Source organism: Blennius ocellaris, assembly GCF_963422515.1.
Source record: "Blennius ocellaris genome assembly, chromosome: 11".
Taxonomy (NCBI): Eukaryota; Metazoa; Chordata; class Actinopteri; order Blenniiformes; family Blenniidae; genus Blennius; species Blennius ocellaris.
The window spans coordinates 15,574,069-15,598,966 of NC_137660.1; the positions used below are offsets into that span (position 1 = coordinate 15,574,069).

The 24,898-nt window shown below is 40.7% G+C and overlaps 2 protein-coding genes across 2 annotated transcripts; both read right to left on the reverse strand.

The window, feature by feature from the left end:
- Positions 1-27: 27 nt before the first annotated feature.
- Positions 28-10,687, reverse strand: nr1h4 (nuclear receptor subfamily 1, group H, member 4; the record flags this gene model as incomplete). Its single annotated transcript, XM_080504438.1, has 9 exons — positions 28-266; positions 354-467; positions 3,722-3,868; positions 3,988-4,087; positions 4,252-4,350; positions 4,478-4,620; positions 5,778-5,918; positions 8,097-8,474; positions 10,591-10,687. The coding sequence occupies 9 exons, from the start codon at positions 10,685-10,687 to the stop codon at positions 28-30; spliced, it is 1,458 nt and encodes a 485-aa protein (XP_080360564.1).
- Positions 10,688-15,294: 4,607 nt separating this feature from the next.
- slc17a8 (solute carrier family 17 member 8) lies at positions 15,295-23,594 on the reverse strand (the record flags this gene model as incomplete). Its single annotated transcript, XM_080504436.1, has 12 exons — positions 15,295-15,624; positions 16,001-16,128; positions 16,489-16,599; positions 16,956-17,088; positions 17,166-17,315; positions 17,417-17,559; positions 18,867-18,953; positions 19,645-19,732; positions 20,435-20,549; positions 21,947-22,065; positions 22,368-22,623; positions 23,497-23,594. The coding sequence occupies 12 exons, from the start codon at positions 23,592-23,594 to the stop codon at positions 15,295-15,297; spliced, it is 1,758 nt and encodes a 585-aa protein (XP_080360562.1).
- Between the last annotated feature and the right edge of the window lie 1,304 nt (positions 23,595-24,898).

A 24,898-nucleotide genomic window follows, 5' to 3' on the forward strand; every position in this document is an offset into this window, starting at 1 on the left:
CTACGTTTCTCCGCTGCTCTCGGTGCATCATTGCACGTCCCAGATCTCGCAGAGCAGCGGGGTGAATTTGTGGTCATTCATCCGCCAGGATGTGAGCATCTCTGCGTGGTAGTGGGTTAGTGTTCTCAGCTCGGTCAGGCGGCCCAGGAGACGAGCAAAGTACTGCAGCTCTTGGGGTTGCTGCAGGGCACACAGCTTCCTCAACACATCCAGCATGGACTCCTGAAGTCTCTCGACAGCCTGCTGGTCCTTCACGTAAGGCCGATCTGAAGAGTGAGGAGGCGTAGCGTACAGCGAATCTCACAGTTGTAGAAAATAGCTCAAAGAATGTACTCAAAGTAACAGAAGCTCACCTGGCGTTAGGATGGTTATGGCAGTGAGGAGAGCCTGTTCCTCCTGCGTCATCTGGAGTTCTGTGATGCTTTTGTAAAAGCTGAACATCGGCGTGATAAACTCTTCGGATATACCTGCAACGAGACCCCCACGGATGGTAAATGGACTTCCCTTATGTAGCATGTTATCACTGCTTCAGCGGTCTCACAGCACTTTACACTATTAGTAACATCTGCTTGGCCCCCATTGGTAACAATTTTAGGTCCAGTGTCTTGTCAAAAGGCACTTTGAGGTATGTACAGGATGAGACGGGGAATAAACTGCCCACCATGGGATTGGAAGGTGATCAGCGTATCAGCCGAAAAGAGGCTTCCCCTAAATATGCGACTTTGCGTGACAATTAAATGAGCAAAAGTGACCTACTGTATCTTAAAAAGGAATCTCCCACCGTAATCGCTTGCAAATCCTGGTTTAACTTGCCAAAATGTACCATTCTCAGAAACAAATTTGACTTTCAGGTGGGAAACTCGCATACAATAGATTCCCCTTGTTCAACTGTAAAGGGATTGCCTCGAATAAATAGAATCTGTGTAATGAATAACCAAAGGTCATAAAGGAGGACATAGGGTTCGAGAGAGTTCGTCAGTGGGAATCAAACTTTTCCTTTATTGTAGTGGTTCACAATCCCACTTTGGTGTTCTGGAGCAGTCAAAATGAAATGTGCACATGTGGATACAAACCTTAGACTCATGACAAGGCTGCAGAAACTGCATAACATTTTTTGAAAAGTTCTATATTAGTTATATAGAGACATAGAGAGTCTACAAACTCTCTCATAATTGTTTAAGTATGTCCTATATTCAGGAAAAAAAAACTAAACTGAGCTTTATTGTTAACTTGTTCCGCTGCAATTTAAGCTAGTCTCATATTTGTTTTCTTCATATTTCAGGGAACTGACTCCCCCTCTGCTGTAATTGGGTTTTTTTCAGCCTCTATTTGTCTTTTTCCTACCAGTTCTCTTTGCCAATGTAAACAGTGCGTTTTGTAAAGAAACCAGAATATGTCAATGTGAAATTTCTTAGAAAGTCAGACGTCAACCAAAATCCACTCCTCGGGTTGAAACAAAGTATTTACCAATCTTCGTGTCTTTAGTATGACTTTCACTCCTAATAGCTGGGCGCTAGCAGCACTCCTTTACTTGGAAAATGAACCATCGCATCTTGCTAATACGAATCTTTACTTTTTCAAATACTGTTGCTTTTTAAGGCAAAAAAAGCAACGATATTTGACACCTTTTAAATTGTACGTGAATTGTGGGTCTACTTTTTCCTATGCTGTGGAAAAATAACAAGTGTTCTGAGAAAGATGGTGGTCTACGGTATGTGTCCAGAGGGAGGCCCACAGTCTCAGACTTTGAAAAACCCCATTGACATAACGCTGGCCTGCGTCTCATGTGAGGTATTAACTTGATGGATGACAGAGCAAAGGGTGTAGGGGATAAGATATTCTGTTAACTCAGAGAATTGGGGGGTAGTTTTATGGTTTGAGCACAACTAGACTATTACATAATGGAGAGTATTGAATGTGAAAAGAGAAGAAAAACAGTCTGTCTTATGTAGCAGTCTGTCCTTTGAGCCAGCACACTCAATTAGCTGTATTATGGGCTATTAATGTCCAACCGATATCATAAAGAAGATACACTGCATTCATGACCAGACAAGTAACGTGAACTAATGTGAATTAAATATATATGTGTGTGTGTGTTTAAAATTGAGCAAATGTTGCTTCATGTGCAAGGTTTAGATATCAAATCAATGATGATGATTATCTGTGCCATTAGTAAAATAGTTAACTGCTAATATTTGTATTATTCAGTTACATGTGAGCAAAATTTGACCAGTATGATTAAAAAGGTGGAAGAGAAAGTTAAAGACATGCAAGGAACTATTCCCCGCCATAATTGTGAATGGGTCATTTTAATTTCAAAATGAGTGAAGAAAGCGAAGCATTGGTTTCCTCTTAAAGTGCTAAAACATGCATGTTTAGGATGTTTAGTTGATGCATGGATGAAAAAAGGAAGTGGAGGACAAAGCCACATTGGAGTCAACATTTATTCTGCAACTATAATAATGAGTCATTACTATAAACAGCATTTGCATGAGCTTGTTCATTCAATATCTGCGCTGAATTACATGCAGTAGCTGACTTTTAAATCATCTTTAACCACATCAGCTCTTGTGAAATACAAAATTAAATATTGTGGTTCCACTGTAGTAAAACCAGCTCTATTCAGTCATCTTTATATTTACTACAGAGCCCTTTAGAAACCCTTCCAAATACAGTCTCATTCATTTTGCTTTTTCTGTAAGGACTCGGCAATCACTCTATTTAATGTAACTGCTCCTGTTCAGAGTGCAGTCCCCATACTGACAACAGTTTCTGCTTTTGATGGTCTCCAAACCAGCGGCGGGTGTCTGTCTGCTTGGACACATCATCAAGCATTCAGAAATGCCAGCAGGGCTCAGAGGCAGAGAAGTGGACAATAGCACTCTTGATGTTTTGATAAGAAACAATGGTCTCTTCAGACAGCTTTGCTCCCATATTCCCCCAGACTGGCCTTCAGTGTGAATATCTCTTATCCCCAGCATTGACCGCCGAGGGAGAGCCGGTGTGACACACACACACACACACACACACACACACACACACACACACACACACACACACACACACACACACACACACACACACACACACACACACACACACACACACACACACACACACACACACACCTGCTAACAATGCTACCTGTCTAGCTGTCCAAAGTGGTTGGCACAATGACACTTTGAATAAATATAAACAAGTAAACTATTTAAAGGTTGGTATATATCGATATCGATATGCTGCATATAAAGGCAGAGACACAACACATTTGAGGGGGGAAAAAAACACTTTTTGTGTGTTTTAAAAGAGAGCTGTGTTTGCTCTTTTTGATCTATGGGCACAAACACACACGAAACCAAGTGAAACAGAACCGTGTGTGTGTGTGTGCGTGTGTGTGTGTGTGTGTGTGTGTGTGTGTGTGTGTGTGTGTGTGTGTGTGTGTGTAACCCACACCCAGCCAGAGATCAACAGGTCAGTACACGCCTTTCTGCATCACGCAGCTCAGGCAGATGAAATATTTAAGAGGGCTCTGACTAGACGGAGCCGCTTGGTTGCAGCCAGTGGAGCAAAAGACCAAGATAGCTGAAGGGCAGTGTGATACACTAGAAATTGCATAGTTATTTAATCATTTGTTTATGTTACCCCAACAGATTTCGGGAAAATGGCTTTTCAAAAAGTGTCCAAATCCTATTATAAGACGTTTTTACTTGAGTGCACTCACCACTCTTGCGTATCCTCTCCTCTAAAATTTCATTGTGTCCATGGGGCATCTTTTTGCTGAAAACCTGAGCTGAACGCAGGAACATGGCCTCCACGGCCGAACCCTTCAGCAGAGCAATCTGATCTTCGTGATCCAGAGACAGAAAGCCTGCCGGAGGCACAAGAGTCTTGTTAAAAGTCAAAAAAACACAATCAAACAACTGGTATTGCGTTCAGCAGTACAATTCAACACATTAATTGATTTAGGAGAATCTGGGGCATCTATACCTGGAATACTTTTAGTAAACTCCACTATAACTTGAACTTGAGTCGTTGCCATTTCGGTCAAGAGGAGAAAATTTTCTTCCGCACTGTACTGATCTTGTAGCTGGAGGAAAAAGAAAAATCCAGGTATACAATAGAAAAAAAAAATTATTCTAAGAAGAAAAAAAAAGCAGACAAGGCAAGAAAAACTACAAGCTTTGTAAAGACAAGACAGCTGTGAACTGAGTTTATGTGCTGCACAAGCAGGTAAAGAGAGACGTTATTCACCAGTTTTTTGGCAACATCTTGAGGAATTTGGTGTCGGTTATAAGCGTCGACAATGAGTTTTGTGAGTGCCTTCTGCTCTTTGGTGATTTCAATCTTTTCCTGGATTTGATCGAAGAGAAAACACAGGACATTAGCTTGCGGAGCTGTTTTTTTTTTTTTTTGTTCCACAGCTGCGTTTGACACGGCCGATGAAGTCTTGATGAACACACCAGAAAACTGTATTTACCTTTGACAGTTTGGTGGTCGAGGTGACCTGTTTGCTGTCCGTGTTGTCCGGTCCCTCTGTCTCATCACCAGGTGACTGTCCCGGAGATGATTTGGTGTTCTTTCGTAGCCTTTTCGATTTACACTGGATCTCTGTCAGCAGGCCTGTCAACCAAGATTAACAGTGTGTGTTGAAACATCTCGTCGGTTTTTCTCACCGGCAGCAGATTTAAATGTTCAGTTCTCTTAAGTCCATCGAGTTCATGAAGCTTTCTTTGTCAGAATTGACCTGGCCATTTGTAATCCTGTTTGAACACACGATTGAACACATTCATTCATTTATTAAAAATATCTCCCCACTTATAAACCAGTTGATGTACTTTTTGCTATGATTTTTGTTCAGTCCTTTATGTTTTGTAATTAACATGAGCATACAAACCTTTAGAAACTAAACAAAAAGTCATGCTTTTGCTTGCCAATTTCCCATCTCTCACTTTGGGCTATTTTTTGGAATGTAGAGCTGTTCTTTCATGCTTGAAAATCACTTTTCATTATCATCATGCAAGGGAAGAACTGGCAACTACTTAAGTTTCAGGGAAAACATTGAGAAAGGCAAAACTAGCATGAAAAGCTCTGTCAATTTAGGATACGTCTTCTCACATTATGGGCCAAATATCTCTATCTTGTGAAGCGCTGGTCGTGAATACCCTCCACACTGCAATATTAATCACAATTTCCCTGCATTATTTATGAGCAAGAGGACTCGGGTCTGTCCTCCAACTCTTTTAAACTGACAGCTTTTACTCAACTCCGTGACTAATAGTGGTCCTGTGACACAGCCTCAGGGAAAGTGCATGTTTACAGGGATCACTGCTTGAAAAAAGAAAATATATTTTTGATAAATTATATGAAAGCAGAGGTTTTTAAGTACCTATAGAGGTTTTTAAGTACCTATAGAAGATGTGACAACTGTAAATTCTTTTTGCTGACGCCACTGTCTTTGAAAGAGCTTAGTTTGTCTAAATGGGGCTTAAGGTTTCCATTTAACTGCTTCTCTTGCCGTCACAGTAACATAAGATGGATCTTTTGTATTGTGTGTTATACATTGACACACAATCCCATGGTAAATTTAAACAGACCGTGTCAGAATGGAAAATGAGGGCTTACCTTCAACAGCCTTGTTTGATTCTGCTAAATAGAGGCAGTAGGATTTTGTATGTGGACGTAGCAAATATATTTTTTTCCCCATTGACCACCATAGTGATCAATGAGCTGTTGAAAAAAAAAAAAAAAAAAAACTCCCAATAAGGCACAATACTCACATTCTGCCAGCATGCCCATCTCTTTACACTTTCTCAGCCGACACTCCTGGCATTTCCTGCGCATGTACATGTCCATCTCACAGTTTCCACCACTCTTACATTTGTACACTGCGTTCTTTGTTATGCTCCGTCTGAAGAAACCTGAATATGGGAAAAAAAACAACAACAAAAAAAACATGTCAAGATCATTTAAGAGACAGAGAGAGCCCTTACAAAGTGTAATTCAAGCACATTGCAGTAAATGCTTAAAACTACAACTCAGCTTCTTTTATCCCAAGAAGCGTTGAAGAAAGTAAATGTTTAATATAGTTTACAAATTATGTCAGAGAAAAAAAAATCATTTATTTATTTATTTGTTCATTCCGTTAGTTACTTGGGAATAAAGCCCAATAGCTCATATTCACAAGCATTTTGTCCCCCCCCCCCCCATTTCATGTCACTTCAAATACCTTAATACAGGCATCGCATACTTTACGTGATCTTACAATAAATATAGGCAATCAAATTACCTCCACCTTTGTCAGTTGAAATGATCAGATCTGCTTACAAAAGTAATTTGCCTTAATTTTAGCATTATATGGTGAAGTGCAACGTCGGCAACAGGAAGTTCTACGAAGAGCAGTCCCAAAGCTCTTTACGTCGTTGGTCACATTCACCCTATTCACACAGAAATGAAGGCAGCCGCCATGCAAGGCACCTCCACCATCCATTGGGAGCAATTTGGAGTTCAGTGTCTTGCTCATGGATACTTGAACCTGAAAGCTTCCGATTGGAAGATGTCCGCTCTACCAACTGAGCCCCAACATTGATATTCTTCATTAAAACAGCAATATAATGGATTGATCCATTGCTCGTACACTGTTTTATTTGTCACACATTGTTCTAACTGTACGACAGACACCTGTCAATACAATTGGCTCCAAATCTCTCACACACACACACACACACACACACACACACACACACACACACACACACACACACACACACGCACACACACGCACACACACACATACACACACACACACACACACACACACGCATACACATTTGCCAGACATTCTGACATCATTAAGCACAATGACATGCATTAGCGTAACTGAGCTCAGGTTGCTCGTGCCTTTGTGGAGCAGAAAGCTGAGAGGGAATCCAATCTGGGAGCAGTAGCTGCAAGACCTGAGCCTATTTTCAGTCAAATGGTAGGACAGGTCAGCTGCGGGACTCCTGGCATTGTTCGACCTCACCGTGTGGAATTACACTCATGTCCATTCACTCTGTCATTTGGCAGAAATCGTACCAAATTCACAGCTTCATAAAAATGCAATAAGGCACTGCAGGGGGGCCCTGGCATCTCTCTCACCAAGTCGGTTGTAAAGTGACTACTGTTAGCACAACATTGCCTGATTTTGTTGTATTTGTTCTCTTGAAAATAAAAAACATCTGACGACCCATGCTTAACTAAACATGTCACAGAAAGAACTTGCTTTTTTTTTCTTTTTAACTTACATACCTATATATAAAGGATCTTTTGTTGTCATAGAGTACTTGTAGTAAAAATAATTTCCCTGTTGAAGAATTGTAAACTCCTCCAGCCTGAGATTCTCCTTTGTCCAAGAGTTTGATAACAAGGACATTTTCAAGGCCACAAATGAACTGCTTTTTGGTCTGTAGCTACACAGATGTTTGTGAGGCCTGGTCCTGAAAACACGTGCATACGATGACATGGTTTTTGGAAAGTGGGCCAAAAGTCACTGAGCGGCAAAAATGGTTCTGCTACATATTACAATCAACTGGACATGTACTTCAGACAGTACAAACTCAGTCTGGCTCAGATAAGCAGCAACATCAACTCAGCAAAATAGGAGCTGAACTCAGACTTTGCATTTAGTCTGGAGAGCTGATTACAAACTGCACCCTCATAGCTACAGCTATTAGGTAAGGCATGTGCCTTTGAATTGTTTGAATGATACAAAATGTCTCTGCATAAAAAATACATTGAAAACGGATCCAGTGATTATTCAATTTTTTTTTTATGTAAATAATTTCTCAAGATAAAATTTGGACCCTAACAGAACTTACCTGGTTAAATAAAAACACAGCAACAAAAGCGAACTACTCCCCGTTTGCAGCTACTGCTGTATAAGATAAGATAATAATGTCAAAGTCTGTGGGGTTTTTGACAAATTATTGTTTCAAACATATCCCTCTTTGGGGATTTAGTGATTAAAGTAGACGCCCCACTGGCCGCCTGTCTAATACTCCAGTGGTAAGAACACAGTGAGAAGCTATTGTGATATTTCCAGCACACCGTCCTCTCACCTTTACATCCCTCACAGGTGAGAGCATTGTAGTGGTATCCAGAGGCCTTGTCTCCACACACCACACACAGTTCCTCCCCCTTGACCCTGCCGGCTTGCGAGAGGTGCCGAGTCCTTTTACACACCACGGGAAGGACCGGAGAGCCCTCCTCCATCTCGGCTTCATAGCTGTTCTCCAGCGGCCCTTTCCTCAGTTCATATATTCCTGTGTGAGAGAACCATTCGTCCCCACTGTACTGAGGGTAGTAGTTCTGATTGGAGTAGTATGGAGTAGAAGACACGCTTGGCTCCATGGATGAGTACTGCATGCTGGGATAGCTGGGAAAGGACAAGATGTCATGATCCTGCAGGAGAGGACTGCCCTGATCAGCCAGAATATCTGAAAGAAGACGGATGACAGTTAGATAAAAAAAAAAAAAAATGTCATTTAAAAAATATCATGATACAGGAGCATCACAGCAATAAACACTTTATCTTCCCGAAAAAAAAAGGAGACACTCTGCCAAAAATAAACATGATGCAGGAACCAAAATGAGCTGAATAAAGATAAAATACTCCACTGAGTGGATGTATAGAAGAGAGGAATATCATATTTCGGTTTATTATTGTTTAATGTAAAGTTGCAGGTATGGCTCTATGACCATTGGCAATGTTTTTTTCCTTCAAGGGAAGAATGCATGTAGTTTTTTATTTTCATGTATTTCAAAGGATTGTGGCACATTTTATCAGTCACCAGTGTGTAATATATTTTCGCTTCATGCTGTATGCGTTTCTCCCAAAGTCTTTATGGGTAAAAGATATGAACCTGTTAACTCAAATGGACGAGTTTAAAAGTTCTTTGTCATCTGAATTTTCCTTCATATTTGGACTGAAACAGGCCCAGTGGGCATTGGCAACACACACCTTATGCTGTACTGTAAATCTATAAATGATTAACACTTTGGCCAAAACCCAGTTTGTCCTTCTCAGTGATATGTAACAAAGCACAAAACAAGTAGATAGTTTAAAAATAAAACATTTGAAAGAAAAACTGTTAACAGAACTGACACAGTATGTCTTATGTAATAATTTTAATCATATATTTCCTACGCTGTGGCTACCTACTGCAAAAACATGGCAGGGAGAATTAACTCCCTCTTCAAAAACATTGCTGAACTGCTATCAAACACAGTCGCCTTTTAAATCAGCCTTTAAAGAAGCAGACATGTTACTAACAGCTATACCGTGGGAGTAAAGTGCACCGAAGTGCAACACTGACCTCTTGAAGACTTGGTCTGCACCATGGCCATCTCGTGAATCACCACACACGTCAAACTGACACCTCTAACTCTGATCCCCACAGACCGGATGGGTTTTTTTTTTGTTTAGTTTAGTCCCGACCTTGCGTCTAACCAGAAGAAGTCATGTTCCATTTATTCCTATGGACCTGGAATTCTTCCCCAGACAATTTGAGAGCGGCAGTGAACTAACTCACATTTGCCTGAAAACTCCCAAGGAGAGCAAAGGTTGTCACAGGTACTCATTAACCATATAGCCATATAATTCCCTTTGTATGAAAATCACTGCCAGAGTTTAGCAACAGTACTACAACAGGAAATGACTGCTACTGTGTGGTGTGGTGCACTGATGTGGAAGTGGGCAGATACAGTCGGGAACGACGCAGGGATTTACTTGGAGAAAGTCTCTGAGGGTGCTGGATGACAAATCTGCACCTCTGGGGTGAATTTCCTCGGGCACTGCTTACATACTACATGTCAAATACACATTGATTATGGTGAAATAGTCTACTCGTTAACTAATGAGGATGACTAATGACTCAGTCAAGTTTAAATCTTCATTCTTAATTAGTTATTTGTAGTTTTGTATTACATTCCTCTTACTTGCTCATTGCTGGAGGCTGAAGGTGTATTTTAGAATGACCAACAGATATACATGGTCATTGTGCAGTCGCCCAATATAACTAAATGGTATTTCATTATGTGGAAGCGAGTCTCCGGGGGATGGCTGTGCATTGCGTGAAAAGCACTGGTTCAACCAGATGGTGAACTCGACTCCTTCTTGCCCTTGTGACTGTTTTGATTTTTACAAATACCCGTTTGACAGGAAGCCTATACATGTCGCATCCAAGCCCACTGAGAATGATGGCAAAAACGATGCCACACACACACACACACACACACACACACACACACACACACACACACACACACACACACACACACAGACACACACACAAAAAAAAAAGATTTGGCTGTTATCTAGGACCTGAGTGCATGACATACCTTATCAGAACAACTTATCACCTTCAATAACAATTTGTGCCATCCTAAGTATACAAACGATAGCACACTGGTTTATGATCAAATACTAGGAAAACTGATTACAATACCTTTATCAATCAAAAAGAAATTAGCTCAAGTTGCGTCTGTGTGTTTGCGAACACACTCATCTTTCATTATTTATTTGAGAACCCGGTTTGAGCATATAAGACTTACCAAACAAGTGGGAGCCCTCTGATATGGAGAAATCATCGCTGGGAGGAATTTGCAGCGGCCCCACCACATTGATGTCGGGGCACACCCACTCATTCATTCAGGACAGTAGTTTGTCACTAACTCAGAAAACTGGGCCCTCCGCGGTATTTGTAACCTTTCGTCGAGTTCTGGAACAAACATAGGCATCGGATTATGTGACGTAGTTTTGCAAGAATCCTGCAGGATCCTGCATCGGCATGTAATTAAAGCTCACACGTTAGTCCACGCAGCACCTGACAGGTCTCCTCAGGGACACACGGGGATAGGATGTTCAGGAGCTGCCTGCAGAGAGAGGGGGGAGGGAGGTCAGGGGGCAGCGAGGCCTTGAGAAGAACACATTTAAGCCCAGAGGTTTGATTTGTCTGGAACACAGGAGCGGCCAAATTATAAATGTCCTGCCAAGTTATATAATTGAGAATTCACTGGCTCATTAGGGCTCAGATTATCAGAATCTTTAACAAGATCTGTGTTGTATTTAATAATGTAATTCTAAAGATTAATGAAATTAATCATCTTTCTCTATTATACATAATCTAACATGGGATTAATCTTGTAAAAAAAACTGACCTGCAGATGAGATCAAATACAACAAAATCAACAGATGAGTCAATAAATGAGTACAAGGCCTTTCTGCTGTTCAAGGCCACAATGTGCTCACATGAGACATTACGTTTGTAGACCTCATTGCCACATTTTGTAATTACCTCAGCGTAATTTCCCCTGAGATTTGAAAGCAGCCCACAAGGATCGAAAGCCCTCCAGCCCACACCGCATCTGACCATGCCTCTCTCTGTAGCACTCTACAGACTCATAAACCACCATCAGTTCACCAATGAATCTCAACCACACTCTTGAGTCTCGTAGATCTTACCTTTCCTTGGTCAGCCGGTGTTGTGTTCGGCGTTTCCTGCCTTTCGTTGTCGATGTATATAAATATTTTTAAATATATATCCACTCTGTGAGCTTCGGCTCCATCAACATTTGCGTATGGACATGAAGCTGCTTGTGTCTGTCGCTCCAGTGGAAGCATGTGTGACCAGCCGAGGTCAGGGAGAAATGGATGGTGGTTATTAATTAAACTATCCATTCCTGTCCATGCTCCCCCTTCTCCACCCCTCTCCTGGCAAAAAAAAAAAAAAAAAAAGTACTGGTTTATCTCAACAAGAAGACAACAGACTGCCTCATGAATTCCCGCCCACCCACACAAACACCACACACGGGACGTCTATGCACTCATTAGTATGACAGACAGAACTGGACGTACAAAACATGGCGAGGCGCTATCTAATGGAGTATTTCCTATAAATAGATAAATAGAATAACTTATAGCCATAATACAAAATGTCTGTCGTTGCTCTTTGCCCTCGAACTGATCAAAGATATTTTATTGGGTTGCCGTGGTGTCCAGGAACAGTCGACACCAGATAGCGTTACTTTGGCCCTTTCACACCTCAGCGAAACAACTCTGTTATACTTTGAGATTAACATTCACAGACATAATCAAACGATTGTCATCTTTGTCATTTCTAATCCTCCACCCCCCCCCCCCACAAAGAAAAAAAACCACCCACAAATCTTAAGCTTAATCATTAATGGCTTGTTGCTCCATCCACAGAGGCCCTTCTATGTCAACAGACAGTCTCCGTGAAATAAACAGAACCTTTGCCATTGGTTGCTGTCTGTTTGTGGACTATCTACTCCGTGTTTCACAGCATGTGAGGAATGGGCTGGAGGTGATGGCCTTTGTAATGGGATAAGTACACAGTGATCACAGGGAACAACTGTTTAAGTCACATTATGTTGTTTCAGTTCCTCCATTCATCTTCAATATACCTCTTAATCCTGTGCAGGCTGTTTTAGTCACAGCTCAATAAAAAAAAAAAAATGGAAACATTTTAAAATGTCTCTCTTCATTGGTTTTTGATGAGTGTGAGGCTTGTTTTGGACTTCATGCTTGCGTCTGTCTTTCCTAACAGACGCACACTGTCTCGGAAGCGGCGTGTTAAGCCATAAAACGTTTCGAGCACTACTCTGAGATAACCAACAAGTTGACAATGATAAGATGTCCCCCCCCGTGTATGTAAGAATAATTATTATTAAGATCTTTAAAGTCACATAAAGAATAATTGGTGCTCTTTTTGCACATGACAGTGAAATACTGCACAGGAATATGCTTGTCTTCAGTAGTGAAGATGTAGCTGGCGGACAAATGCAGATAAGACAAAGGATGTTTACTGTGTGATAGGAAACAGACCCATCTTAGCATATTTAAAAGTGTCTCATTTTTAGCACACTGACATAAACAGTCACCACCAAGGGCACCCCCTCCTGCGTGCGCCAAATAGGGAAAAATGAACTTGTGTAGTTCAGAAAATAGATTTTTATGAAATAGGTATTTGATATTGTACGTGACTAAGATTTCCAAAATAGTCATTACTGTGAGGTTGAAATTTGTTAGAACTCTTCTAGTGAACGGCAATAGGACAGAGTTGGGCACTCGTATTCTCAGAGAGTGACAGTCCTGTTGGGATGTTTCCCTACTTCAGCAGACTTGATTGTAATGACTGGCTTGTTATTGGTCTTTTTGCAAAGAGCCCATACCCGCATTACATTACCTCAATGGATGTATTGAGGGACATGTATGTGTCGATAAAAGGAAAAAAGTCCCCAAATGGTGTTTTCATTGTGTTTCTGTCCATATACACCTGGATAGTTTCATCGACTGAAGTTTTGAGCTTCTGAAAATATTGTTTTTTGACTATAGTGATTCCACCGCCACAATTTTTTGATTTTGTGTAAAATATGATGTCGAGATTAACTTTTGTTTATACAATCATCCTAGATATTGAAGATTTCATATTGCGGCATTGTGATAAGTAAATAGTTATTTTTGTGTTTTACAGGCTTTCGCATATCTATGACCAGAATTTTTACTTTGTTCTCACATTTGCTTATAATTACATTACTGGTGAATAATTACTAATGACACTGATGCTGTTGCAATATGGAAAACAAGTGTTTGGTCAATGACATTGAGACGTAAAGCCACTAGTTTATGTAAAACAGTCTGTATTCCTCATACATCAAGGTATATGTGCTAACACTACCCAATATTTAAGATTCTAGCAGTCGCAGGAAGAAAATGTTGTTACGCTTAAATTTACAACTTTCGTGTACATTTCATTTCCATGAATACAACACAACTGGCAAACTAAATAAACTAAAAAAAATAATGATGTGACTGATAAATCAGTCTTCAAACGTTTTATGCATTTTCAATTCGTAAATAATCTCAATACTGAATGGAAATGTTTATTACATGTCTGTGGGTTCATGTGCAAATCAAAAGTTTTTTGTTAAAACAATTATATAATAACTAACTGTGCAAAAGTTTGTTTCGCATTACCAACAAACAGTTTATAAATTCATATTCCTCTATGTTTATAGTGAAACTTCACAGTTTTATAAGAAGCTACCAGGGCTTGCGTGTATCAAACACTGAGGAACTAACTGCAAAAAGGCCAAACAACAGAAGAATAAATAGAATTCCACTGAAAGCTTCGACACTGAGCTCACCATCCATTCTGTCCCATGGTGAGCGCAGAACTCTATAAATAATGAAGCTGATATGAAGCCAAAGGAAGTGAATCACAAACCGATTGTTGGATTAAGACCTGCTCAGAAGCGGTGGCAGAATACAATCAACAGCAACATCAAATACATCCAAAAACTAAATAAACAAAGCACATTAACACTGTGTCACATTGGTCATCTCATTGTTACATTCCAGTTGTTTCTTTTTACGTTGCATAGCTGACACAAAATATTTCTCAAAGATATACACATGGATCGACATAAATGGTTTCCTTTAACAGACAGAGGGAAGAATATATTCAATACAAATCTTTTGTTTTGATGTCAAAATGCATTTCTTTTATCAACACAGCACAATTGATCCTTGAATGTCCACCTGTAGCTTCCACGGTACTAAAAACTAGTTTATATTACATGTCAGCATAGATTTAAGGTAGCATTAATTTTCTGACTATATCAAGTATTTGCTGATGGTTCCTCCAATGCCTAATAGAATAACATTTAATTTGAGCAATTACAGTTTGTTTTTTTTTATTCAGACTTTGTGAGCAGGGGCAGAACTACCACGGGGCCACCGAGGGCACACCTGATCTAATTAGCCACCCTGTGCCCTCCCATTGTGCAAAGTTGCCACCTGTGATTTAGAAAGGAAATACGACTCAAACCGAAAAGTTATGTCAAAATGACACGAGTGAAAAGAACAATGTCATCGAGGGGGGGGGGGGGGGGGGCATAATTTATTAATTTCTATTACTCATGCTGACTTGTAAGTGCTTTCTTTATGTAGAGAAATATCAACTCAACCAAGGACAAGCAAGTTGAAAAAAGGAAATAAATATAATTCAATTTAAACATCGGAGCCGTCAGTTTTGGGGTCGTTTGAGCTAAGTTTAAACTTTGAAAACCCCGTGCCCTGGTCTTGAGGTGCACATGATACTGCAGCTCCTGTCACATTTCTGTCACTTCTGACATCTGCAGAGGGGTGAAATCAGACATTCAGCTTCGACAGGGTTTGAGTGTTTGGATGTGCTTCAGTCTCGGGGAGGGGGTGGGGGGGGGGGGTGTCAGCGCTCATTGGTAGCGGTCCTGGTAGTCCCCGTTTCCATAATGCTCCTCCTCCTCCTGCATGGTCACCCCTCTCTTCTGTTTCCAGCCCTGCTTTCGACCGGATGAATCGTCCGTTGTTCCGTAACTCCTTTTGGGAGCCACCATGCTCTCGCTGTTGAGCTCCGATTCCTCAGCGAGCTCGTCCTCGTCAATGATGCCACATTTATCCTCACTCTTCTCTTCAGGGTTGGCCCAGTCCTGCTGCTCTCCCGAAGCAAAGATAGCGTAAAAGATGACCCCTGAGTAATGCACCATGGAGGCGATAACAAAGACATTCTGCCACTCCAGACGAGTCTGCGGGGAGATGAGCAGAGTCCATGAATTTCCTGTGCGCGGCACACTTCCTGATGAACCACTGCGGTCGCACTGCAAATCTCCCGGCTTATGCCTGAAGTTGAAACACTACAGCTCTAATGTGTATCATACATCTTACATCTTTGCAGGGTCATAAATTATTTACAATGCGATAGGTGTAAGATCACGCGCAGCAGTGCCACGGCTCACAAGTCATACCCCATATCCTTCAAACATGCAATAAGGAAACCTTAGAGGAACACCGTGTCTCAGCTTCCTGTGATCTTTTGATGTTACAGTCAAGATAAGAGCTCGAGATCAAAACGGCTTGCCATAACATAATATCTATAATATAAATGCAACACGCGTGTTGTACCTTGTGTTTCGTCAAAGCGCCGACAATGAGGGGACACACCATTCCAGACAACGTTCCCACTCCGTTGGAAATGCCCATCAGGATGCTAGCATAGCGAGGAGCAATATCCAAATGATTGACATTAAAACCTGATGACACAAGGAAGAAAAAAAGATATTGGGATCCGACGCAACAATGACACGTCGCTTCTTTCATTTTGCAATGCCTTTCGAGACTGATCACAATTCAGCGTCACATATGAAATTAAATGTTTCAGTTGCCTATGAATTATTTTGTGCGAGTTCCTCTGTGAAGGCTTGTCCAGCTAATGCATGTACGCTGCATGCACCAGTCACAGGAGATTTATTCAGCTTCATATTTTATGGAAAGTCTTTCATAGTCGAAATGAAAACAGAAGAAAAGGCACCAAATGAGCACAGGCTTCTCTGCAACAATTAGCATGCAACGTGTCACATCACGTGTGTTGAAATGAAAATGAAAAGTTATACCTGATATGGCAAATCCACTGAAGCCTACCGCCAGCACAAGGAAAGAAATGGCGACTCCTCGAGTGTGAGAAAATCCAACCACCAGCAAAAGAGTCGCCTCCATGCCAAATCCTGTGAAGAAGAGGCATGTATATAAATACAGGAATTTTACCTCCCGAAACCACAATTAGCCGCTCAAGTTAAACTACATATATGTGGGTATGCGGAACCTTAAAGATGACAGACTGCAAGTGTGAATTAAATTCGTGTTTCGAAACACTGATAGTCAGGTAACCTGTGCTGCGTTGCCCTGCTCCAACACACCCGACTCGAATGACTGGACTGCCATCGTGAACCGCGCAAGCTGGAAAATACTTCATTTGATGAATCGTGTGTTTTGGAGCAGGGGGACTTCAGGAACAACAGATGACACAAATCTCAGCTGACGAATCAATACAAACACATTGATTTTTTTTTTCCGGACGTACCTCCACAGTTCATCAGTTTCCTCACGTTGGTCGTTGACATGATTTTGTTGCTGCGTAGGAAGTCTGCCAATTGTCCTCCTATGGGAACCACGATGGTCATTACCATGTGGGGGACGGCAGACAGGATCCCCACCTGGAGGCCGGTCACACAAAACATGATAAGAGGAGGCGTCGGTTTGGGTGGACTTCAGTCCAGGACATGAAACCAACCTTGCTGATGGGGAAGCCAAACACCTCCTCAAAATACGCCGGCTGGCTGATGAGAAGCAGGTAGAAGGTCCAGCTGCGGCAGAAGTTGGCCACGATGATCGCGTACACCGGCATGGACGTGAAGAAGCGACGCCACGGGGTGTTGAATTTCTGTGATTGGGAGACAGAAGTCCGGTTCACTCGGTCGGTGTGTATGCTGGGGTGAAGTGAAGATGTTACACACACACACACACACACACACACACACAAACCTCAGTTACACTCAGTTGGTTCATTGTTTCTCCGATGGTGGACTCGATGTACATTCTCTCCTCATCGGTGATTGTGGGATGTTGAGCAGGACTTCCATACGCCAGCAGCAGCCATAAAATGTACCATATGATCCCAAAAACACCTTTATTTTTAATGAGAGTAAGACAAGAAGCAGTGATTGCATTCCTTTGTACAATTCCTCCGTACGTCTTCATTTACGGACGATTATCTTGGTAGTGAAAGCTTTGTGAAGTATTGGCTTGGCTGCAAGACAGATTAATTAAACCGGGCAGACCTTCTCTGGGCCACAAGTATTTTTCATTATTAAAAACGAAAAGAGCTTGAGTCACGGAGACTCGACAGGAAAATGCTAATTTACACCAATAAATCACAAGATCGTATCACATCAGAACCAGAGTAGCTTTTTATTAAAACATGTTTTCCAGAGTATGAATTTTATGTGAGTGATAATAATTTTAATCAAACTCAAAGGCAATTCAGATAACACCTCCAGTGTGAAGAATACAAACTACAACTGCTAAGGATCATTCAATCAAGTATTATGAAAACCACGTTTCGTGACGTTTGAAGACACCACACTATAAGAAATAGCCTGATTCGCGCTGTGTGCACCGTATATTCTTATTTGGGGGTAATTGTTTGAGAATATTTCTAACAAGTCCACAATTATACATTTTCGATGGTTTATAATCTGAATTTCTTTGCAGGTTTTCCTCAAAAGGGGTTCAGTCAGTCAACTGAAGACTGAAAGTGTCCAAAAAGTGATGGTAGAAAAAGTTCCACAATCTGGAATTTCACAGTTCGCACAAGATTAATTTTATACTCAGACAATATCAAGTATCCCGACGTGAGGAATTTCGTGAGCATGTACGCGTCCCCTCAATTTCGACATCTCCACACCAAACTTACGGACTGTTTTTATGTCGCAAATGTAGCATGTAAGAACCAATAATATAAAAATGACCAATAATATAATACCTGTCAATAAACTGCCAATACTTTTGGCATTTTTCTAATAATAAATAAATAATAAAGCCCATAGAGTAATAATTTTCCAGTAGTGCAATAAGATAATTGTTTCATTTTCGTAATATAATTTTGCAGAGCACGACACAAGTTATTACATGTAATAACTGCAGCCAGCATTGTAATAATACATAAAGAGGGTTGTCTTTCTTGGAAATACAAGCTTTTGTCTCAGGATTTGTGCAGTTGTGTTCTCAATAGTTATTATAGTGAATGGGAAAGTCATGATAATCATTCATTAAGGATACCTACTGTGCGACGGTCTCTCAATTATGTTTGTAAAAAAATCTTTCACTATTTCATTACTTGTTGTTGGTCAGCACATTGATGGCCATTATTACATTATTGGTTGAAACATTAGTATCTGTAAGGATTTTGCTCCTTTAAAATATCAGAACTTACCATAAATATAGAAGACCGAAGACCAGCCAACGTACTGAACCAGAATTCCAGCTAAAGGCATGGCAATCACCGCTCCCGCATAAGATCCTAGAAATGCCGGGTGTCACACATCAGTGTCAGCATGTTAATATTCCAGCAACAGCACAGGATCTCAGCAGTCGCTCATAATCATTAGAGATGTTGTGACGTTTTTTTTTCTTTTTTTACCGTTTTATAAGTCGTAACAAATTAAACAGCTGAAATCTTGAATTTCTCCTGGTTGCAGTGCAACTGACATTCATACAAAAAGATTACGCCAATGGGTGAAAACGTGTCCTTATAAAAAAACAAGCACATCAAAGAAACACATTAGCTTCATTGAGAAGACGCTGTCAACATGAGGCATTAGCGCTGCTGTTACTGAGGCTCTTTCAGTGTGTCTTCTATTATCTGATTCACACATTCTGTCGTTCTGAAAGGAGCAAAGAGCACAAAAGCTCCTTCAGACAATGGCGGTGAGCTTCATTTACACACGTCAAGGTGCTTTTTGATGCAACAGTCGTCATGGTATCAATTTAAATTGAAACAATGTCATTTTAATTTCACCTATGACAGCAATAGACTTGGCCTGCATGTAAAAAATAAAATAAAAAAAAGTGTTCCTCTCTTATCCACCTCCTAACAAGCCACAGTTTGACGTTTATGGTTTTGCAAAGTTACATGAGGGGAAAGCTTTATGTTGAGAGTTCACAAGGCATTCATCCCAATAAGAAAAGGTGGAAAGAGGCTCGCTGCTCACCACAGAACGACGTGGTGGCCAGTCGACTCCGCTCAAGAGGTGGCGCCCATTTGGACCACATCCCATGACATGCTGGGTAGGTAACCCCCTAGTGACCAGGAAGGAGAAGATGGAGATGACGGAAAGTTCAGGAGGTGGAAACGTATTAATGCAAGAGGGTGTCACTTCCAAACATGCATTTCAACAGGAAGGAAATACAAAATCAAACAAAGGTTCTTGACTTTGAAAAGCAAAAACCAGACACAGGGTGTTAAAATAAATAAATAAATAAAAACTTGGACTGACGGTACATTAGAGCTGTCCTCAAAACTTGAAATTCCAAGTTGCTTCATTGTTGACGAGTGTAATATTACGAGCAGATCTTTTCTTTCAGACACCCCCCAGTTCACAATCTTTAAGCCAACCACAAATACTAGTCTTCAAGACTGGGGGCATAACTATTAGGTTTGATGAATGATTAGCTTTATGTTATTTCTGGATATTTCTCAAATTGTAAACCCCCCCCACCCAAAAAAAGAAAGAAATTAATAAAAAAAAATTTTTTTAAGTTTTTAAAAAAAGTAATTTTTTGATCACGGAGAGCAGTATCAACTGGGCTAGGGAAAAGTAACCTGAACTCCTACAAATAAGAGAAACATGCTGAGAATTCTGTGGCCTCGTCAGGCTATTGCACATGTTCCTCCTCTGCTAATATCACCTTTTTCCGATAACACAGACAACCTTGTTTTTTTTAATTTTCACAAAACATCCTGCTTTTCCTGTCTGGAGACTGCTCATTCTTTGGACTTACCTCGACTAAGCCCTGTAGGATGCGAACAAACATGACACAGCCATAATGCACCCTGGCTGCAGATGGGATGAACATATTCAGCACCGACGTCAGGAAAATGGCAGCACCAAACACCCTGTTGAAACAATGAAGTTTAACATCAATAATCTGTCCACTTGAACTTTTTGCTTCATGTAGAATAATGCAAAGAGACAATAACAGGAACTGCAAAAGCAGGGAAAGAAAGGAATGTTCCAAACATGTTGTCAAATAGCTGGGGGCCGAGAAAGAGTGGCCATGTGACAAAATAAAAACATACACCCAGTTTGCCCTCACTTACGACAGAGAAAATGTCATCGCTGGATTTCACGCTTTTACAACAAGAAGAAATTGACTGCACTCTTATGTATTTTTTTCCTTTCGAAAGTCTGTCCCTTCTCACTTCCCAGTTACTCAAGGACACAACACGGCCTCAGTAATACACTTTCTGATGAACCTGTTGGTTGGCGCAGCTTGGCCTATGGCTCCCACCTTCCTTCCACGGAATTAATGTAACTGGTCTCACGCTTTACTTTCACAGTCTTCTTGTCGATACAAATTAAGTTGTTATTGATCAAGCTTGGTAGGAAATATCCAAACGCTCCTCGTTTCCTCAATCGCACCCACAAAAACTTCAGTTGCTTTGAAGCACATTGTGTATTTGAAAGTAGGAAGATTTTGTAAAAAAAATAAAAATTGCAGAGGCCTTTCACTAAGAGTTAAAAACAACAAACATTGCCACTGGAGCAGTCTAATATTGCCAGGCGGCACATCTCCACATATCTGACGGTCAAAGCGTCCGCCTTATAAGACAGATCTCAGGCATCTGAGATAAAGGCGTCCTATTCACGCCAAAAGTTTGTGCATCATCACAACAATCCCGCACAGCCAGCTTCTCTTTTCTCCTTCACCTCATCCACCCCCTTCCTTCTCTTTTTCCAAAACAGTGTGTAAGTGACACTTGTAATATTCCAGCAGCTGGTGTTTCAGAAAGAAATCAGAGGCAGGATCTTTCATTATTAACTCTGTCAGTGGCGTGTCCTCTTTTCCTGTGAAGCTTTTATTACAGGACTGCTATCTACTCCATCAGCACCGCTCACCACACCGTACAGCGTTAACCCTTTAACCACATGGGCTGAAGAGGCACTTCTCCCAAAGTTTTTTTTCATTTCATGTATTATCTTTTTGTGTGATCCTTCTCTAATTTATGTGTGATCAGTGTTGGGACAGGTTGATCCTCAACCTATAGGATTTAAAAAAACTTTTTTTTTAACAGAACTTAAAAAACATCACTTCCCATCATACTACCTTATAAGTAATATTTTTTAATATCAGCTAATCTTTGGGCCTATAAAATCCTCAAAAAATTGCTCATACATATGCTGATAGCCTTGTTTCATTAAGCAAAAGGTACATGTAAATGATCAGCCGGCAATGAAAGATCACAGCTCACAGTGCAACTTTGAGCAGTGACAGAGTTTGATAGCTTGTGACCTGTTGGCGGAGAGCTTGTTGGAGATGAATCCACCGGGGATCTGAGTGACAATGTAGCCCCAGAAGAAGGAGCCATGGATCAACCCCACTGTCTCTGGGTCCCAGTTGAATTGAGCTTGCTGAAATGAAAAGGTTAAAAATACACAATGTGGAATACATCAAATATAATAATTGTAATTACAGCTGTTCTTGGTTGGGCCCTTGTCAGAGCTGGGCTTGAATTACGTTCATTTACAATGTGCATACTTTATGACCTTCATCCGTAACACCTTGAATGATTCAGTGAGTTTTAATGGAGTAGATGGAAACAAAAATAGGATAATATTTCTTTGTAGAGCTAAATGGCCACATGCAGAATTGTTAAAACAAAACCAAACGCCATACAAATGGAAATGCATTTTTGTTTGATGATGCCATCTACCTGAAGCACCGGTGTCCCATTGATGTAGACAGTGTTGTTGTTCACCATTTCAACAATGGCCACACCAAGATTACATCGAATCCCAAAGGAGATGCAGAACCCCAGACCACTGAGAATGGCAATGATGTAGCGCTTGGGCAGCCCACCACAGCTGCAGTCCAGTAGCGGGGCGGGACGTGGTGCTGATGCCACTGGACGTCCATCCTCAGTGAGTTCAATGTTGTCTTCCTCCTCCACATTGCTGCCATCTATTTTTCTAAGAACCATCCAAGAGGAAAAAGAAAAGAAAATGTATCTATAATTTGTTTTGTTTTTGTACAATCAGCTTGGTTAATTCTGAAATATGACATTCTGGGTTGCAAATAAAGCAACATCTTGTAAGAGAAAGAAGCTAAATAAGATTTCTTCCAGGTGTATCATGCACAATTTCTCTTTAATGCTGCCGATCAGGTTATTTGAGTCTCCAAAGCAAATTGTAGTGTTTACTATATCTGTGACCATTTTTTTAGTTTTGCAAAAAATAATAACCATCCTCCACTCTGTTAATGCCCTGATGAAGGTAATCCTATAGTTTTTGTTCAATCTTGTCCTCTCAAACAAAATGCATAAAACGTGTAATCGCTTTTTTTAATCATAATATAAAACCGCAACAAAATCTATACAAATCAATATCCAACATTCCAAATATTCTTTTGACATCAACTGAAATCAGTATGACAAGTTGATGTAACAGGGACAAATGTCATTTTCCAGGAAATTGCATACTTAGTGTTTTATCTCTTGATATATCAAAGGTACCACACACACGCGCACGCACACACACACACACACCCACTCTTGTGTAAAATATGTATCAGATATGAAATATGTATTATTGTCTGAAAATAAAATTGTTGATGACGTCACTGCTGTTTTTTGTCAAGCATAAGAATGAAACATTGATTTATAGTGAGATTCTGGGAGAAGACAGTGAGCTTCGTGTGCTTGCTTCCAAATTCTTCAATTAAAAGCAGATTTACTTAATGTATAGATTTACAGGAAAATACGAGCAATTATTTCATTTTCATAAACATTTGCTTGAACACCGACTACAGTCTTTATGCGTCATCCCACAATCAAACCTTCTCACCTTTGCAGTTTTCCTAAAGAGTCGCCCACAGTGTTCTTCACCTCCTCTTTCCCAGGTTTAAAAAACTGCTCTTTCAAACCCGCCGAACCAAAAGGCATCTTGTTTTCTCTGTCGTTTTCTTTCCTCTCAAGCCAAAACAATGTCTTGACAACACATAGGCACACTTAGTTCTGCGAAAGGCAACAAGAATCCACTAGAAGCTGTTAGTCATCCTGGTTGACTTTGTGGCACAAGGGAATGGCTCCACCTTATAGTGGTGCCAAAGGTCCCTCAGACGTGAGGAGGACTTTTCTTCTCCAATTCTCTGACAGGAATAGGTGAGCAGCAGAGGGAAGGACGATGCTGATGTATTCCTGGGTATTGGAAGAGCATTCATACCGAGCCTGTGGAACTTAATTCATCTTTAAAAGATCCTTTCAAAGCCAATGGGGGAAAAAACCCCAAAAAAACAAAACAAAAAGTGGAAATAAAAGTGTAGAGACACAGTGTTTAGTCTCTCAGCATTGCAATCCCTTTTTGTCTGCAACTGAACTGAATGTGCTGCCTACGTCTTCTCTCCATCTCATAAGCCATCTATTCCTGGTGAGGAGGGGCAGGTTTTTTTTCTTTTTTTCCCTTCAAAACCCAGCCCCTCATTTTTACACATCATCATCTTCATCAGCTCTGCCAGCCCAACCCCTTCAACCTGCTCGGTTCATCTGATAGCAAGCCAGTGGACAAACTGTTAAATATGCATGAGCTTGACAAGTGGCTTTGAGGAGAGAGAGACAGGAGTAACTGGGTGGCTGTGGTGTAAAAGAACAGCAGGTGAAACCTGAGACATATTCTCTGACAGCTACGTTGGCAACTCTTCCTTCTTCTTCTTCTTCTTTTATCAGAACCTTAATATTTACACTTGATTAGAGCACTTGATCACTCCCCCCTCAGTGATACTGCACACACAGAGGGAACAAATCAACTGTACTTTGATGGGAGCTTGAGTTCAGTCAGATATGTGCATCTCCTGAAACCACAAACAAAAAACTACGATGTGCATCTGACATTTCCCTCTTAAATGTACTTTACAGCACTTTTAAAAAGTTTAACTTGAAATGAGTATTTTCAAATTCAGACAACAAACTGAATCGTTTGGGAGATAGCCTTGAGAGTTTGGTTTGGTGATGATCTGTGGCGGAACAATTGCTTTGGGAAATATCCAGATGTTTGTGCACTGGCCAAATAAACAGAATACTCACTCTCCCATAGTTGACATATGCTTTCATTGTTTTATGTCCCAACAAAATCACAGAAATCCATGCTTAAAACCTATTTCAGTTTCAATTGATTGCTAATTCCAGATCTTAAGCAATAACAATTTCATTGGCTGTTGGATTTCTATAGGTGATTAGAAAAGCTCAACAAC